This window comes from Haliaeetus leucocephalus, unplaced genomic scaffold, assembly GCF_000737465.1.
Source record: "Haliaeetus leucocephalus isolate CR32 unplaced genomic scaffold, Haliaeetus_leucocephalus-4.0 Scaffold656, whole genome shotgun sequence".
NCBI classification, from domain to species: Eukaryota; Metazoa; Chordata; class Aves; order Accipitriformes; family Accipitridae; genus Haliaeetus; species Haliaeetus leucocephalus.
Window position 1 is genome coordinate 16,730,369 of NW_010973092.1, and position 18,678 is coordinate 16,749,046.

General features: G+C 37.4%; 1 protein-coding gene across 2 annotated transcripts in view; it reads left to right on the forward strand.

Moving 5' to 3' along the window:
* The window catches only part of TENM2 (teneurin transmembrane protein 2), a 544,454-nt gene that overhangs the window by 412,113 nt on the left and 113,663 nt on the right, over positions 1-18,678 (forward strand). For both annotated transcript variants that reach the window (XM_010579129.1, XM_010579130.1), the window contains one exon: positions 10,975-11,180. In XM_010579129.1, coding sequence (XP_010577431.1) covers positions 10,975-11,180 — 206 coding nt within the window. The remainder of the gene's footprint in view (positions 1-10,974; positions 11,181-18,678) is intronic.

Consider the following 18,678-nt stretch of genomic DNA (forward strand, 5'->3'; position numbering starts at 1 on the left):
GTCCGCCAGCGAAGGGGCGGTCCCCTCGGGCTCTGGCGAGGAAGCGCTCTGTCAGGAAAACGTGCGCTCGCCTGGCCAGGCGTCCTGTGGCCGGGTGTAGCTTAGAGAGCTCAAAGAAGAAGAAAAAGCTCGACTTAGTGGGAGAAGGACACCGTACTGCTCGGGAGAAGTCAGGAACTCTGGCTTCCAGCCAGGACCACGTCCCGGGGTTTGTTCTTTCTCAGATGTAATTCTAATGGGAAACATCGGGGACAGCGGAATTTGGCCCGCAGTGGATAATCTGTCCTGCGATATTAGTACCAGCAATGCGGGCAACAAATGGATCCTTTTTCTCCTGAAGAAAAACGGTGTTTCAGCGGAGGATGGTGGAGACAGGGCAGTGAGAAGAATGAGGGAAAATCCAGAAACAAATACTTTCTCAAACTGAGAAAATTTTATATATATACATATAAAAAAGACAGAGAAATTACATGTCATGAAAAGCACTTTCATCATTTAAGTTGAATGCTTTTTACTGGTGAGGTTCAGGTGTTTTCTTTGCTACATCGCGATAAGGCTTTTCCTGGTTATTACAAAAACCATGATAAGAAGACAGAACAGAACGTTTCAGTTAGTCAAAGGACCTCACGGGCCACAGCGTACTGTGGAGGTGGGATGGGGTGACTGAAACAAAAGTAAGAGCACTTGCTATTGGTCAACAGAAGAGTTTTGCTCAGAGCTGAGCATCGTCTGGCTCTCAGGACCTGCGGCTCATGTTAAACTTGCTGATTGCCAAAGCAAGTGTTAGAAACAAATGCTAACTCGAGATACTTGCATTGGATGTATTGGGAAAAAAATCAGGTAAAATGGAGCTGGGAAAGGAAGCTGAGTTGTTCTTTGGTGTGCCCGATCATTTCATGGATTTGCTTCTGTTTTCAATAAATGATGCTGCTCCACCTCAGCTTCTTCACGTTTTCTGTGGAGGGACTAATTTTGACTTCCTTCTTTTCATGAAATCCTACATCCTAGTGGTGGCAAAAACCTGGAGATTTTTAGACAGCTCTTTGTTGGCTTGGCTTTCATTTCTGACTGACTGTAGGTCAAACTGGACGAACAGTGCATCCCTAAATACAAGGCAGAATGTTTATATTACTGCTGAACTTCTTCCAGATTGTGCACAGGTGAGAGACCCGACGGTTTTAGGCAGGAACCTGAAGAGCTCAGGTCTGCAATTATGGTCACTTAGCAGACAACTGCAGTGTTTAACACGTTTCCAAATTCCCTCCCCTGCAGCTTTCTGTTGCCATCTCTGTGCAAATATAGGGCAGCAGGATTGTTGAATTGGAATCTGCTCATCTGCCTGGGGCACTTCAGTGCAAATTCTGGCAGTTTATCCCAGCCCCACTCTAATTAGCTTTGCACATTTGAAGAGGCTGAGATGCCGGCTGTTTGGGGAGTGGTAGCCTCCTGTAGAGGAGACAAGGAGAGGGAACTGCTAGTTGTGTCTTAAATTGCTGCAGTTAGCTGTCCTCAGAGCATGGTGGAAAAGTTTACTTGTTCTTCTGACATTTTGTAGAAGATTGCTGAAATGTTGATAATCTGGGGAAAGGGGGGAAGAACAATATTTAGGCAAGTAATCTTCCACAGTGGAATAATATGAATGACAGGTTTGGGTAAACACAAGGATTATCTAAAAGACAAATTCTTACAGCAGGGAAGAGTGAAAAGTTTTTCTACCTCACCTTTCCTTTTATTATGTCCAAGTTAATATTGCTATCCCAGCAGTTTTTAGGAAAGCGTCTGACAGCTTTTAACACAACAACCATTTCAGGGCTCAGGGCTCTGGCTGTGGAGAGTGACCTTTCTATAATTGACACAACTCAGGATGAAGCCATTCTTTTCAAAACATGGGTCTCCCAAAGAAACCTTTAACCCCTAGACTGAGAACGGCCACTTAAACGCAAGCTGTGCCTACTCAGCAAGCAAGGCATTTTAAAGTAGAGCAATTTGAAAGGAAAAAAAAACCCAGATATTTCAATTTGATCTGCTTGTTCCTTATTAAGAGACTAAATCCTGGTATGAAATAATAAAACTGCAATTTAAGAGGGATGTAAATTACCTTATTACTGCATTTTTCTATCTGAATGAAAACAAAATTCACTATTAAGATAACACAGTTGCGGGTTTTTTGTAATTACACACTACATCTCGCTAATACTGGGGATGTCTGAAAAGAGTAGGCAAGTGCAATGGGTAGAAAAATCCTCAGCGCTGCTGTAAAACTGCAAGTGAAGTCCACCATGCTCTGACTGTAAACAAAGCACAAGATAGCTTTTTGGGTTTGCCTTTAGGCTCTGGAAGTTGTGCTGAACTAGGGGTTTAGATTATGAGACAAAAGTAAAGAAAAATTCCTTTCTTAATACGAACGATAAGGTAGTATCCCTTCATAGTACATAAAAACCAAAAAGTTGGCACTGCCATGGAATTGCTACAGGCATGAGGTAGGTAGTAATGACAGTAAAAAAAAACTTTCTGAGAGTGAAACCCATTTGTCTGTTACAGTTGCATAAGGATAATGTTAGAATATTGGTGTAATAAATCTAAATTAGGGGAAAAAGAAAAAAAAAAAGCAAGCGAGCATGTTTGGGAATAATTGCTTCTTCACAAAGAAGTGAATTAGATGACCTTATGGGATTTTTTTGTGCCTGGATTCTGTTAATCTATGCCAAAAAGATATTCTACATTTAAAATTATGTAGTAGGCTAGACACACATTTCCATAAAATCTGTGACTATCTATGTGCTGTTTCCTTTCTAATTGACAGAATATACTATAAAAGTCAACTTTAATCATTTCAGAGGACACCGAAAATAAACTACCATTTATGTGGAAATATCCAAACTAACTCCAGCTGCAAATCCAAGTAAAGAATGCTTTGGTGTAGAGTTTTTTGTTTATGACATATTGTCTTTGGTGTGCTTACAAATTTAGCAGATTTTCTACTAATTCAAAATTGACTTAGTATTTTTTATCTTGATTATTTGCTATAGATTCTATAAAGCTGAGAAACACAGTAAGAGATTGTGGTCTCTGATCGTAGAAACCCACATTTTAAAAGACACCAAAGATAATTATGGGCAAGGATTGTGGACCTGAAAGATCACTTCAGTTACCCTATACTGACTAACTGGAAAAGTTAGATTTGAATTTGTGTTCTGATACTCACGTAATCCAGGGTTTGCATCTCCTTGGACCAACCAGCTGGATTCAGGTTCATGCTCAGGTCATGAGATATTTCACTAGGTCTACCACAGTGTGTGGATTTCAAAAAGACAATTACAGTTAATTAAATGGTAAAGTATTGAAGTGTCATGAAAAATACTTGTTTCCAGTTATCAAAATCAGCTTGCTTCCAGTTATCAAATTCAGCATTGTAAATATAATGGCAATAATGAAATTAAGTTAAATTTGCTGTTAAATTTGACACCATCTTACTTGCTTGAGATGAGAGAGGGGAAAAACAGATTTCTACTAATCTAGCAGAAAATTGCCCTGAATAGATATGGAAAGATAAACTCAGCACTCGTTGTGAAGCTGTATAGGTTGTCTTCAGCTCTCTCCAAATGATGTTGAGACCTCTGCCAGATGCTACAGCTTCAAGACACATTTTGGTTTGCACACACAAATTATTAATTTCTAATAGTTAAGATACTTTATTAGCAACGCAGCAGACAGGCAAGGTTAAAGGAATAACAAAATTATTAAAAGGGAAGATTTGCCACCCTTGCGTATTGATGAGCTGGGGTTCAGATGCAAATAGAATAGGCCCTGACTTGACCGTCTGAGACACTGGTACTACCCCCAACTGTGTTTCTGCTGAAACCTAATCCTACTCATCAGAGAGTATAAGGACCCAGGAACAACTGGAGGGAACTCTTTGTCATGTTGCAAAAGGTAAAAAGATTAAAACCTCGTACCTCATTAACAATGTAAACAACATGAATCTTTTGGTTTCTACTATTTCCTTTCAGATGCTTTGAAACAGATGATCAAAATGTAAGAATATTCAATGTATTTTAAATGTCACTTCTGTTACCCTCATTCAATTTAATCAAGACATGCCATCATTTTCCAGGTGGATTAATCTTATTAAGTAGTTACGTGGCTAGTGTAATGTAGTTCTTAATTAACATGTTAGCAAGCAGAAGTATTAATATGGACGCTATGAAGGCTTGCAGATGTGGTCTTCTGACAATATACCAGGCTCTAGGGCTGTTTTAGCAAAAGCAAAGCATTTGACTAAGTTCAACAGATCAGGAGAGGAAATTTATTTTTGTGATTGTGTTGATGGTGATATTATGAGTTGCTCTTTTTAAAGTTAGGTGATGAAGTGTATTATATACCATCAGAGATTAGTGTTATGTTGATGTAGAAATTCATGCTAGTATATATTTGTTCTTTGTGAAATGCAGTGGACTAACAGATCTTACTTTTATTTCAGTTATAATTTCTTTTGATTCTGAAAACAATGAACCTTGTGAAGCCATGCCCATATGAATGTGAAAGTGTGCCTAAATTTTTAGGTGTATCAGGGTATTAAGGCACGTTTCTTAATTCCACCTGCAGGGTCAGATTGTTTGACTTCAGCTTAGCCAGAGCAGTGGTCTTAAGCAGATCCTCTCTTTGCAGAATTTCTTTCCTTTCACCACATCAGAAGTATGGGATACTGACCAGAAAATCTGAGATTTTGATTTTGTTTCAGAAGCTATTTTACCGGACTTCTGAAAGCTCATATAAATTCAGAAGCTTCTTTCCTCTTCACTTTACAAAATAGAGCTCATTAGTACCTCAGCATCTTCAGCACAACTGAAGTTCAAGATGTGTCATAGCAGCTTCTCCAGACAAACTCTCATTTCCTGACTTTGTACTTTATTGTAGCTGTGGGAATTTGTTTTGCATCCGCAGTCAATCTATTGTACACATTTTAAAAAGAATCTTGTTTTCACTTGGGTCCTAGGGCACTTAGGTATTAGTAGGAGATATTTTGAAGCCTAAGTTCATACAGGAAGCGATCAGTGTGGTAATAGTGCATAGCACTGATTTTTCCACTGAAGAAATTTGTATAAAAAAGACATTTTCTACTTTTTTTTGTTTGCCTTTCTGAAACTATAAGAAATGTCTGGTCATGTAAGTAGCAGATTTACCTGAGGAAAAAATCAAGCTGTCGTTGAAAAACATAGTAATTCCCATGTATTCTTTTTTTGGCAAAAAGTTAGTGGAGTGTATTTTTATATTGAATAGTTTCCTTTACACAGCTGTACCATGAATTTCTCTGGAATTCTGAGTCATCTGTGAAAATCCCTAACTATATAACAAACAACACCAGAAAAATAAGTTAGATAAAACGATAAGGAAAGCTACGTCTGCAGCAGTGATTTGTAAGAAATGCAGAGGTACAGGAAGAGAAGAGGTACAGGAAAGAGAATTCTCTTGAACCAACATTGGTGATATTTATTCCTTATATTTGATTTGAAATTGTCCAAATTATCTTGGTAGTTCATTATGGATCCGTTGGAACGGTTATTCTGCTAGGTTTTTTTTCAAGAGTGTTATCAAGACGCAATTTACAGTCATCACCGTTATAAAGGCACACAGTCAAAGCTCTGGAGTTAATTGCTATTTAAATGTGATGTCTGTAGCGTGACACTGCTGGTCGCCAGATTTCATTTTTATTTTTTAATTTTAACTACAGTATGGGAGAGGAGCCCATAATAAATACTGAAGTGTATCTGGTTTCAGTGTAGATACAGATCTGCCTCCAGAGCTGACACTGCTTGCCATCAGTTAAATTAAAGGCTGACTGGGCATGTCCTATCAGCTGCCACCTTGAAACCGACCTCCAGCTCAAAGATGAGGCCTGCTGACAAGTTAGCAGGGGGAGTTTACATTGCTGTTGTCATGTATTGCCTGTTTGATAGCTTCAAAGGCAAATATACTTGAGTGCTAAAACAGTCTTTTCAAATGTATATGCCAAAATAGTAATTCAACTGGGTAAATAACACAGCAGTTTAAATGAATAAGTGTTATTTAGTTGATAAATATATGTTTGACTGAGTGACTGAAATGGCTCCCCTGGGTAAGATGAAGAAGTACGCTTTTAAAACTCTCTTTTGTAGATGTTTATAGAGAGGAAATCACAGGAAAAAAACCCAAGTATCCATGGGGTTATGAGATAAACAGATGAAACTCTAAAACAGTCACTGACAGCAGAGATAATGATGTTGGGATTTATTTGTTCACAATAGCATGAGTTGTTTGGGTTAGTCTTTCTTCCCAGATTTGTCACTTTGTCACATCTGTAAGTTCACTTAAAGACAGTTGATGTTCTTTCAATGTGATCTGCAGTGGTCCATCAAAATGGAAAAGCTTCTAAAAATAGCTGGAGGGGAGTGAGTCAGGTGGCAAGGTACATTCTCTACATTAGGAGATGAAGACTGAAGTGAGCTATAAAAAAAAGCTTACTTTAAGAGTCTCTAGAGACAGAATTTATAAGTGAAGCTGTTAGTGCAGAAAAAGGCATTGCAAATATAAAGCTAGGATGATGTTCTCCTTTCAGGTTTAAAAAAAATAAACTTAAGCCTGTTAACTAAGAAAAGAGGTTCAGTGGTCATATCTACTTTGCATTTCACTTCTGTATTTCTAACTTGGGGAGGAGGGAAGATGAAGAGGCCAGTGTTGAGACACCTCCTGTAGTATTTTTATGTGACTGCTCTGCATTACTTATCTTCAAGGTAAGAATTTTTAAGAGGTCGTTGTTAATATTTCTGTTTTACAAGTAGTCATCTGAGAACATCAAGATCATGACCAACTCAGGTGCACTGGCTGTGTCAAAGCAAGGAGTAGAACCAAGATGCTCTCGCTAGTTTTGTGTCTCCTACCAGCAGGAGTAACTCAGCAGGAATTTATGAGGGTATGATTCAATAATGCATAATCTTTAGAGCTCTGGTAGCTTGCTGGACTTAAAACTTTTTAAATTGTTAGTTAAACTTGCAAATATAAAACTTATATTTTAGTACAACTTCAATCATCTCTAAATTGTGTTATTTCAGCATTGTAATGTAGAGCCATAAAAACAGGATGTCATGTATTAAGTTCTTAAAAGCAAAAATAAGGATCCCTTTCAGCATGCCAGAGGTGAGGCAGCAGCTGTTTCTCACAGACATGGCACAGGCTGGATATAAAGCAGAGGCATGCCACACTACAAAAATACAGACTTGAAAATAAGGGGTCATCCATCTGTTCTTTGTTGTAGGTTAAGTATATCTTGATCACTTGTGATAGTTGCTCATCTAATCTGCTCTTAAATTCCTCTACTGTGTCGAACCCCTACAGCTGTCACAGTTCTCCTCCTGGGTAGATTTTCCTGAGACACTGAAGTGTTCCAGAAGGAGTGGTTTGGACAACTAGAAACCAGGTCATTCATGTTGTAGAGCAAAAAAAAAGGGCATGGATGGGGAGATGTTTCCAAAGATAATGCCAAACTGAACTGAATCATTTCAGTATTGGGAACCTGAATCATGTCTCTAGGCTGATTGAGAATTAAAAATTTGGTTGTTCTACCTGCAGTTGTCACCAATTTTTAAGCTAACAACTTCAAAATTTTCATGAGAAATATAAAGGAATTGTCTTTTTCTAATAAGTTTTTGTTGGGAAAGTGTGGCATCCAATATATTTGTTTACCTGTGAGGTGCATGCTGAAGTAGTGTGAATGTAACTCTGGTTGTCCTGATGACTGGAATATTCTCTTTTTAGCTTTATTGATGTATTTGAGGATTCTTGACTCCTGAAAGATGCCCTTTCCCAGATAGAAATACAAAAGAGAATTTTGGAAAACCAAAGGAGGCTAAGGCTAAATTCAACAAGAAATACTAAAACTTGAGCCTCCATAAGAATTAAATTTATTTGCAAAATTGTAATTCTAGGGAATATATACTCAGCAGACTTGGAAGCAACGTAATTAGCAAAAGTCATTGACGGTGGTGGTTTGGAGCTGCTCTAATAGCTAATGAAACCATAATCTCCAACAGAGACTATGGTGGTCTTACCATTTGCATGCTCAGTAAGCTTGCTGCATTGGATAAAAGTGAGGTACAATGGCTGATGCAATATTCAATATAATCTCTACTTGATGTAAATGAAAAACACGTGACTCAGTAATTTGTAAAGCAGATGTATGCATGCGGGCATTCTAACACCACATCACTTCTTAAAGTGCTCTGACAAGGATTCGTTTTTCTAAAACTTATTCTGTGGCATAGGCTATTTATGTGTGTTAGTAGCCATTTCACTACTTAATAACCCTGATATATATAGATATATAGATATATATATATATACACGTTTTTATATATATGTTTATGACATGAGGTAAGTGACTATAAACTGCTTATTTTTTAACTATTGGAATATTAGATTTGTGCTGCTAATACAAGCCATATCTCTGAATATACATGACCATTGCTCCACTGGATTCTAGAACTGTATTAAAAAGTATAAAGTATTATATATATACTGTATTAAAAGGTATAAAGATAAAGTTTTGCTTAAAAAGGAACTAAGTGAGAAGCAGATTCCAACATGGGGGAAGGCTAATGATTTCAAACAGATCTAAGCTCCAGATTCCCACCCATTTTACTTGTGGATTTCAGAAATAGATTACACTTGCTGACTTTCGTATTCTGTATGTCAAAGGTTTGCACTAGCTTCCATGGACTGGAGCAGCTTTGTTGTAGACATGAAATTAACCAAATTGAAAAAATATGTAATTCAGATAATTTATTGAGTATAAGGAGTCTGTGGACAGAGAATACTGGAAGAGGCACTGGTCTATTAATCTTTGCACCTTTATTACTTACACAGCTTCTATCATAATAATAATGCCTGGAAATAGCTTTTTCTTTGACTGTTTCACTTTGGCTCTGGATATACTGATCCTGAAGAATAAGGTTCTTTAGAGTGTGTCAGGGAGTCTGTTCTCAGGTTAGATGCAGTTGATGTTCATTTAAGTATGCAGAGTCTGCTTCCAAAAAAATAATTTACAGCACAATTTTTAAGAATGTTGGAAAAAAAAAATCACCATTTATTACCATAACTTGGAACTGTGAAGTGACATAAGTGTAATATCATACTCAAAGGAGATGAAGGAGCCCTCAGCCTTACACTGACTTCCTAGCTCTGCCAGTGATTCCAGTATAGCATTCAACAGGTGATTTTATGTGCTCTGTACCTGGTTTTCCTATCCCTGTGGGTAAGGACGAATTTAAAATCTAGTGAGATGGTGCCTGACTTCATTGAGGTAGCAACTTGGAGACATCCTCTGTTGCAGTAATCCATTAGAAATGAAATAATATAGTTTTTACAAAACATGACATGTTTGAATCTGGTTGATACCTGCGTTCTTGTGCGGCTCTGAAGGCACATTGCTTGACCTTCTCAGCCATTTTTCCTTTCTTTGCAGCGTCTTCTGCTTTTTTTTTTCTTAGTGCTGTGATATTATTGTAGACCCATTAACATAGAAAATGAAAAAAACAAACAAGTTGCCAAAAACTGTATAGCAGTTGGTATTCAGAGCATTCTTTTACCATTTCAAAACACTGCCAACATAATATCTGTTTCATTATGTACAAGTGTAAGTGCTGCTAACATAGATAATTTGGAATCTATAATTGAAACCATGCTATTGCAGCTCTCTCAATTAAAGATAGTCAAGACAGAAAAGCTGTTATGTACTTACCTGCTGGAATTATATGTCATTCTGTGCCACCCTGTTACATTCATACAGTGCTGGAATATATTTCAAAAGTAACTTGCCATTTATTGAAAATAGCATCACACCATGAAAAAAACATGAAGTAAACATTGAGCTTTTAACAAATACCACCAGGTTGTATCAGGGGTATCACTGCCATCCAGTGTGTATTTAATAGTGATATTAATGATACCTTTCCATTTCTGCGATTGTTAACAGATATTTTCTGTGGTTTTCTGGTCTTTATAGTGTCTGTTGTAATAATTTTAAAATGGATTTCTCACCATGTTGTTTGGGAATATGGAACACAAAATCAAACATTGCTACATACTGTAGCTTGAAAGCACTGCTAACTCTTCACATATGACACTCCATGTTTAAAATACGTGTAGCCTCATTCAGCTGAGAACAGAAAGGATTTCCACCATGGTTTAAAAGTTGACTATTTCATGGGCTGGAAGCCAGCGCGCTCAGCCAGAAAGGTCTTGTATCTTGTCTTCAATAATGCATGCTGAAGAACCATCAAATGATGGATTTTAACTAACCACAGCACAAGGGAAAAAGACTTGCAGATAGTCCCTGCTTCAGGCTTAAAAAGCAGCACATTGAGTTGTACTAACTTTCTTTCAGGAAGGAGAAGATGCTTGTCAGGGTACAGAAACTGTCCTCTAAATCCTTTTCTGTGCATGTCATGTCTTCTGTCAACACTCTTGTCTCTGACCTGGAGTTTATTGGACTAGTTTACTATATAAAACAATGATAATAACAATTTGCAATCAGTTCATTTAGATTGAAGTTATTTCTGCAGTTCACCTTTCTGATAATTTTTTTATACCCTTGTTACATACAAGATGCAACTGAAAAGAGCACAGGGAGATTTGTATGTGCTTAATTGACTCTCTACTGTATTTGATCAGTAAAGAGCAATCACAGACTTAAAGGGTTGGAGGAGTTAGAAGATTGCAGATGTTCCCCAGAAAAAGGTTCACAGTCTTTGTACTTCAAATATACGGGCCAAATTCTCACATACTGATTGAAACACCAGGCACATTGCATCAGAATAAGAAAGGAAAGTTACAGTTTGATTTATAAGGTGGCATTGCCACAGACGTTCATCTTGAATGAATAAAAATACCTGTATTAAAAGCAGTTATCTCATTTGATTTATATTTGTTTTTATTTTATAGGACCATGGGTCACTAGGAATAGCAGCATAGATAGCGGAGAAACAGAAGTTGGCCGCAGGGTCACCCAGGAAGTACCCCCTGGAGTTTTTTGGCGGTCTCAGATCCATATCAGCCAGCCACAGTTCCTGAAGTTCAACATATCCTTAGGGAAGGATGCTCTTTTTGGTGTTTATATAAGAAGAGGACTCCCACCATCACATGCCCAGGTACTTTATCAATGTATTTGTTGGCTTTAAATGTCAAAATGCAAAAGTTTAGAGCATCTATGCTAGATTTATGTTGGAGCTTATGGAGCTCAAGTTTAGCGATTCCTGGGAATTACTTAATTTGTGATATTTGACTGAACACCCTGATACTAAGATTTCTAGGTTATTACATACAGCAATAGTACATTGATAAAAGAAAGAATCAGTGATGTTCTTGCCATTTAGGTTTTTAAGATAACTTGGAGTTTGGCACTCAAGGTTTTAAATCCTTTGACAAAATCTTGGCACCAATTGGGATAAACCTATCCAGTTATATACCAGTCAAAAATGATGAGTGGCGTTGGTCAAACTCACAGTATCGAAGCACTGTATACAGTTGGAATGCATGCACAGCTAGATGTGTTAACGTATAATTTTCTATCTTCATAGAAGTTTTAATCTTCACAGGCTGTTGGAATGCCATTGCTGGGGTATGCAACAGACTTTGGCATTGCTGCTACCCAGCCATATTAGAGAACATAATGCAGCGGCCATGTGTTTGAGAGCTTTAATTTTACTACTTTTTTCTCAAGGACAGTATTTGGGTATAATATCTGATTCAGACATGGGGCAAGTCTTGCAGCTGGGAAACCTAATTCTTCTTGATTTCTAAACAGCCTCAAAGATGCAAACTCAGTAACACCGCATTTTTACAGTGACCCTGTAGTACAGAGCTAAGGGCTGTAGGTAAACATAGTTTTAAAGTTAGTGAGTCCGAACTTAAGTATCTTTTTCTTCTACATTGTTCAGTGGGTGTTTTAATTTCTTTGCTGTGAGAAGATATAGCTATATTTTCTGTTACAGAAATAAATTTTTTTATTATATTGAAAACTCATTAATGTGAATGGAAGGATTCCCATTTACTTAGATTAGAACTGTAATGAGAAATAATACATTTGCCGTTACACATACTAAAAGGAAAGAGCCTCCATTCTTTAGAGTGCAAGAGAAGCAGAAATAGCAACCAGCTTTTGGAAGGGACCCCTTCCTTGCTGCTAATAATCGGTTCTTCATTCAGAAATTACCACTTAAACTTAAAATGCTTTATTTAGTACATGATTTCAAAAATCAAATGTAGAACTCCGTGATCCCTTTTGGGAAAGCCTCATTTCATATTTCTAGATGCCTTGCCCCGATTTTAAAAAAAAATGCTACTGCTTTTTTTTTTTTTCATTTGGCAAAGCAAACTGCAATTACATAAATGGTTAAAATGCATGATCTAAGCTAAAAGCCCAGAGGCTTTAACGTAATTGCATTGCTAGATATTGCCATATAGGGAAGATATGTTCATATTGCCTGCAAGGAGATATCGATACTAAGTGAACTGTGTCCATGTGCCTGCACAAACTCATGGAATAAACAGTTAACCAATTAATTTTCTGGAGAAAACTACACCTACGTTAACTGAATTTTGGATCTGCTTCCCAATGTGAGGCAAATTTATGGAACTATTCTGCACTGCCTCTTGTTCCTTGGTGTTTATTCTTGCCTGTAGTCTGAATTGAGAACCAAAAATTTTAAATAGAGTTGGGAGGAGAGAAAAGGTTTACATGGGTTTATGTCCTCTACTTCTAAGAACTGACTATCCGAACTCCATCAGCTTCCTGTACTGTGCTGTTTTAAAATGTTCTGTGAGTTATTGAATGGATATATCTGACTGGTAAGAAATAAGGATCAGCAGTCCACAACCCAAGGAGGGGAGGGCAAGTGGTCAGTTTTACATATAGCTAGAGGTTAGCATACAGCATATCAAGTTCCATACAGACTAGATAAATTGGGGAAATTGTAGAGGGCAACTGACTAATTTTCAGCCATTTCCAGACATCCATGCAACACAGAAGATATGCACAGAGAATATGTTCCAGGGTGGGAGCCCTTCTTAAGAATGTTTTGATTTTGGCTGTAATGCTTCAATATGTTGTCTTGAGGGTGAAATTATGTCTATGGATCTTTAAATGTTGCAATGAGGTAATGGCATAATTCATTGAGTATGTCTCATTTAGTTCAGAATTTTGGCACTCACTTCTATCATTCCACTGTGAAAAAAACAGCAATTTAGTTGAGGAAAACAAACAAAAGTATAAATCATGAAGTGAAAATGACTTAGGGCAACGAAAGCTCCTAAGCAATCATCAAGGTTAGCTATAAATACAAGTTAATTATAATTCTCTGACTAAGACCTGATGGAGGTATGCCTGTATCTTTTACAAGAAATCCAGTTGGATGTAACTGGCAGTACAAAATATTTTTTTTAATTCAAGCTGAACTTTAATTTCTATTGCGCTGCGATGAAATGTATTTGTTCTAGGTTTCATTATGATGTTCTCATCTGAGAGATCTCATCTACATCTCATCTATGATCAGGCAAAGTTTCTCTCCTTTCTCTCCATGTTATGTGGAGAGGATATAAATTGCGTGACCTTTCCGTTAAATTAAATAATGAGAAATATCAACTGTGTTTCCTACTGAGCCGGATTCCTCCTCAGAGAACCTGTTTTCCAGTCTTGAGGAAGCAATTTGAACCCTCTTTCATAACTGGGGTTAATGAAATCCACCAGTATAATCTGCAGAATTACTTTCCCATATTCATGCAGGGTCCTGGTGCTTGTCAACAGCAAAAGATTGCTTGGCATTTTTGCCCAGCAATCAAAAATCAGCCGAGCTGCTACCAAGAGAAATAATTTTGGAAAAAGAAAGGCAAGCTGTTACAGACCTGAGTTAGTGAAAAGAAGCCTTGTTCTGACAGAAAGGAGCAGAATGGCTTTGTATTAACGAAAAGAGTCTGAAGTTGACACCAGACGATATTTTAAAATTGAAATTTAAAATCCTTGTTTCTGCAGGTTAGGGACATGAGCTGTAAAGCAGTGAACAACTACACTTGACAGTTCATCACTGATCAGTGCTGGTATGTCAAGCCAAGTAAAATCCTTTGTGGGAGCAAGTCGATAATCAGCAAATTAGGTACATGATTAACCTGAGACAACAAGATGCAGTTCCTGTCTGAGAGCCCTGCTGAGATTTAACCTTCTCAGTATTACTGTTTAGCAAATATTCCAAATGCCTGGTTTAGTCAGTCAAACTGATGTAGCTGTAAACTTGTCCAGAAGCAGCCTTGTGTGCCATGTGCATAGGGAGTGGAGCTTTACAGGAGACGTAAAAATGCAGTTTTGAGTGGCAAGCAGACTACAAACTGGAATGCATTGCTTTCAAGCAAAATTATTCCAACCTGTGTAGTACTACATAGAAATAACAAAAGGCACATTGCGGGCTTGAATGATCAGTAGGAAATTAGTAGAAGATAGTCATATTAATAAAATTGATAATGTATAGAAAATTAACTGTAAATGTCAAATAATGCATGAAGTGACTCTACAGAGATTACAGCAATTATGATGTTACTACATGTTGGTAGAACATTCCAAATGACGCATGAAATAAGGTAACCTTACAGAAACATTGCTGTAATGCCTAGAGAAGGCAGTGCATAGAGTTGTATTGTTTTCATTTCCAGCAGAGTGTTTTATACTTACAAATTTTTCATGTCAAAATGAAAACTGTTCTCATTTAGAACAGGAAATGGCTTTATTTGAAACAACTTGAATAGCTGGGGAACTTCAGCATTACCTTGATTTTTAGCCAGTGCTAAAACGCGTTTAGGTGCTCTGACCACCCTAAAGTTATCTGATGGCAACGGTGCTGTTATTACTGAATGCTGTGCTGCATTGTACTGGTTGTGTTGTGTCACATTCAAATGTTGAAACAAATCGGTTGGCTGTCACTGTGGGTATCAGATGTTTCATGGGTGTATTTTAATGAATAATTACCAACTGGATTTTATGAAGAACTAATTTTAAAGCACTTTGCAAGCAAGTTTTCCTGACATATGTTTTCTTGGCTCCTTAGGTCTTACAGGGCTTTGGCATAAAGATGAATGCTAGCCACAACGCCAAACGTGTTTTTTCCTTCCTCCCCCCGCCCCTGCCATTTGAATGTGCATCCATTTTTAAGACAGGAGCTCTAAGAAATCTTTCTTTTCAATTCCTAATTTCAAACACTGTTAGAGATTTTGTGGAGGCATGCAAATAGTTTCAAATCTAAGAAAAAACCAAAGATTATGCAGTCTTTCTGCGTTTTCAGTCTTGACCCCTGCAAGCTCTCTTTGCTTTGCCATGCTTTCACAGCTAGTTCACTTCCTGTATGCAACTGGACTCAGTCGATCTGTACTATATAGATGGCATTGTGCAGTGTAGTCACTACCTTATATGTAAAGTTCCAAAACTGCTTTGCTGACTCCCCATGGTTACTGGAAAAAGAAAGTCCTTATTAGCCTATGAATAAAATGCTTTGGGGGGTAGAAAGCACTGAATGGAGAAATTGTAAAAACAAATTGCCCAGAAAGAACTTAGTATGAGATTTAGTTTTGTAAATAAAAGTATGCAGTAGGGTTTTGGTATGCTGTGTAGTAAAAATAAACAAACTCACTGAGAATGTGAATTTGGAATTTGTTTAGAGTAGGCTGGCAAGTCACTTGCTTATATGGAGCTTTAATCATAGTAAGTACTACCCCTGCAAAATTGAACTCTGAAGATGTAGTCATTTGGGATTTCTGGTGCATTTTGTTTCTGAGCAGTTTTTGCCATTTTTGTGTGACTTTTGGTATGAAGCCATGAAATAGAAAGGATCATTTAAAAAAAAAATAAATTCAGTTAAACTTCCAAATTACTTCAGAGATTTAGTTTGGTTTGACAAATCCATACCCTAATTCATGTGATTCAGTTGTCTCTTCCTTAGCAGTTGTGTGTGTCAGATTAAAAATTCCACAGTTGCTTCTTAACGATCATGAAAGTACTTTCATTCTTTTCCTAGATGGGTCTTCCAATCCGTGCATATTTGTCAATAAGTAGCTTTAAAGCAAGAGTGATATCTTCAGCACAATATTATATAAAAGCAATTAATCATGCAAGTGTGGTAAATCAGAAAATCAACAGGGCCACAAGAAGCAATATGATGATTCAGCCAACCATGTGAAGAAATCTTATCCGATTATGAATTCACAATACCATCTCGGTGACCCTTCAGTCAGGGATTTTAGATTTTTGAGGTACATATACATAGTACTTGCTGACACGTTAAGACTTGTATACCCAGGGAACCACCAGCAGATACATTATCCTCCTTCTTTTTTACTCAGTCCTGAGGAATCCAGAGAGGAATAAAAATATATTGTTATATTCTGTATCAGTCTGCACCGGTACTTCACCATTCATAAAGTTATTCAGTCATTATTTAGTCATTTTGCTTTTGCCTAAGCATGGAATATTTCGTCGTAGTTTGATTAAAGAGGGGCAATACCAGTCTTAACTTTACCAAAGTTAAAATTATAGCCTTATGGGGAGTCATGTCAAGGGACCTGCTCTCACTAGGTCACACCCCATCATTGTGAAAAGAGATTCTGCAGGTAAAACTACTTAAAGCAGTTTCAGCCTGAATACTCTTCCTCTTCGATCTTGCCAACTGCTGAGCCTTCTCTACTATATGAGGTAGAATCAGCATCAAACAGAGAGGAGGCAGAGGAACCTGCCAGCACAAGCAGCGATGAACAGCATGTTGCCAGTGAGAAATGTCAGCTTTTATTGCTACTTCCTTAGTTGACCCTTTGTGAACAATTGTTCCGAAGAGCAAGATTTCTTTTTCCCAAGATGTTGCCCGAGTAATAACATTTCCCAAGGAGGTGATGAGTCTGTCCTTAACCTCTGACTGTTAGACAATAGGTTTTAGCAATATTTCCAAATGTCATTGATTTAAAAGATAGATATATGTGTTTGGCACCTCTGAAACTCTGAAAGTTACTGACATGCCAGAATCTCTAAATCTCTGGCATGCATTGGCTTAAATGTACTAATTTACCTGATTTGCCTTCTCCTGCAAAAATCCTGTGTGAAAAAAGGCTCAAGTGGATGGCTTTCTGATATTAACAGTTCAGTGAAACTTTTTATTCCACTTCTCCTACTCTTTCCCACAATTAAAAGCATAGGAAAGAGTGGATAATGCACTTACTGTGACAATAGCTTTCCACATTAGTAGACCTGGGCTCAAATTCCTACCCTGCCATGGATTTCCTTTGTGGCTGCATATTGATGTCAGTTCCACATGTTTAACAGGCAGGTAATAGTACTTCCATACTTTCCCCTTTGTTGTAAGGTTAAGTGTATCAAGGACTCTATATTGCTCATATGTAACTTTAAAAATTTCAAATAGAAAGGTCAGCTTTTATACCTCAGTTTTAGATAGATGTGTAGCATGGCACTAAAGTGTTAAAAAGGTCTGTCTCTTCTACTAGAAGCGAGAATCTTCATTATTTTGTTGTGTATTGTGTATTATTTGCTAGAACTCACTGTTAATGAGTGGAATACAGTGTACAAGACAGCCCTCTGTGGATGTTTAGTCTGTTTAGGATGCAAGATTACAGTTTGCTATTTAAACTGAAAGCAAGTGAAGGTGTATGTTTTCTCATAGCTGTCGCGAGCACAGACTATATGTGCTGGAGATAACAGGGGAAATGCAATGAAACTACGGGCAAGCAAGCACATACTATTACTGTATTTTATTGAACACATACATCTTTCTTTAGACATGTCTATCTATCTCTATCTACTCCTACATAGATAAATGTGTCTAAAACAAGTTGTGTTTTCATAGGAGACTTGTTATACAACTATCAGAAGATTAGATGTATTGTTTTTGTTGTTTCTTAAGGGCTTCCCTTAGATAGGGACTATGAGAGCTAGTAAGCTGAGCATAGCATCAGCTTGAGAGCTCCAGAATCACAGACATTAAAGACAGAAAAAAAGCCTATTAGGACAGCTAGTCCAGCTGCTTTGTTATGCAGAGTTATTCGCTGTTGTAGATTAACCAATATTTCTTCCAGTCCTGTTTAATTGTGTGATGCAGTGGCATCTCCATTGGGAGGCTATTACTGAGCTTAATAGATGGGAAGCTTATCTGACATTCATCTTAAATTTCTTTCTTTCTTTTTTTAGTTTCATGCCATTAATGGTGCCATCCCTCTTATACTCTAAATAATCACTTGCTCTGTTTGATCCCTTTTCCAAAGATTAATGTAATGTTTTACCTTACTGGAAACCATCCAACCAGAAATTCTCAGTTTTCCTTAATATAAGTTCAATTCCTTCAGCCACTTGATTTGTGTTATTCCTTTCCATGCTCCCTCTGGTTTTTGTATGCTACTTGCCCCTAATTGTTCCACATACAAACTCAGGTAAGCAACTCTTACTCTGTGATGTAAAACTTGTACAGTGTATTTTTATCAGGTGCTGAGTTACCTAACATTAGACAAACACATTTCCTCTTTGTGCTGTTCCTGTTTGTTTTCACATTCTGGGGGCTTCCATTCAATTATATGTCTGGAGCTACATCTGAGACTTCTGTTCCTCTTGCA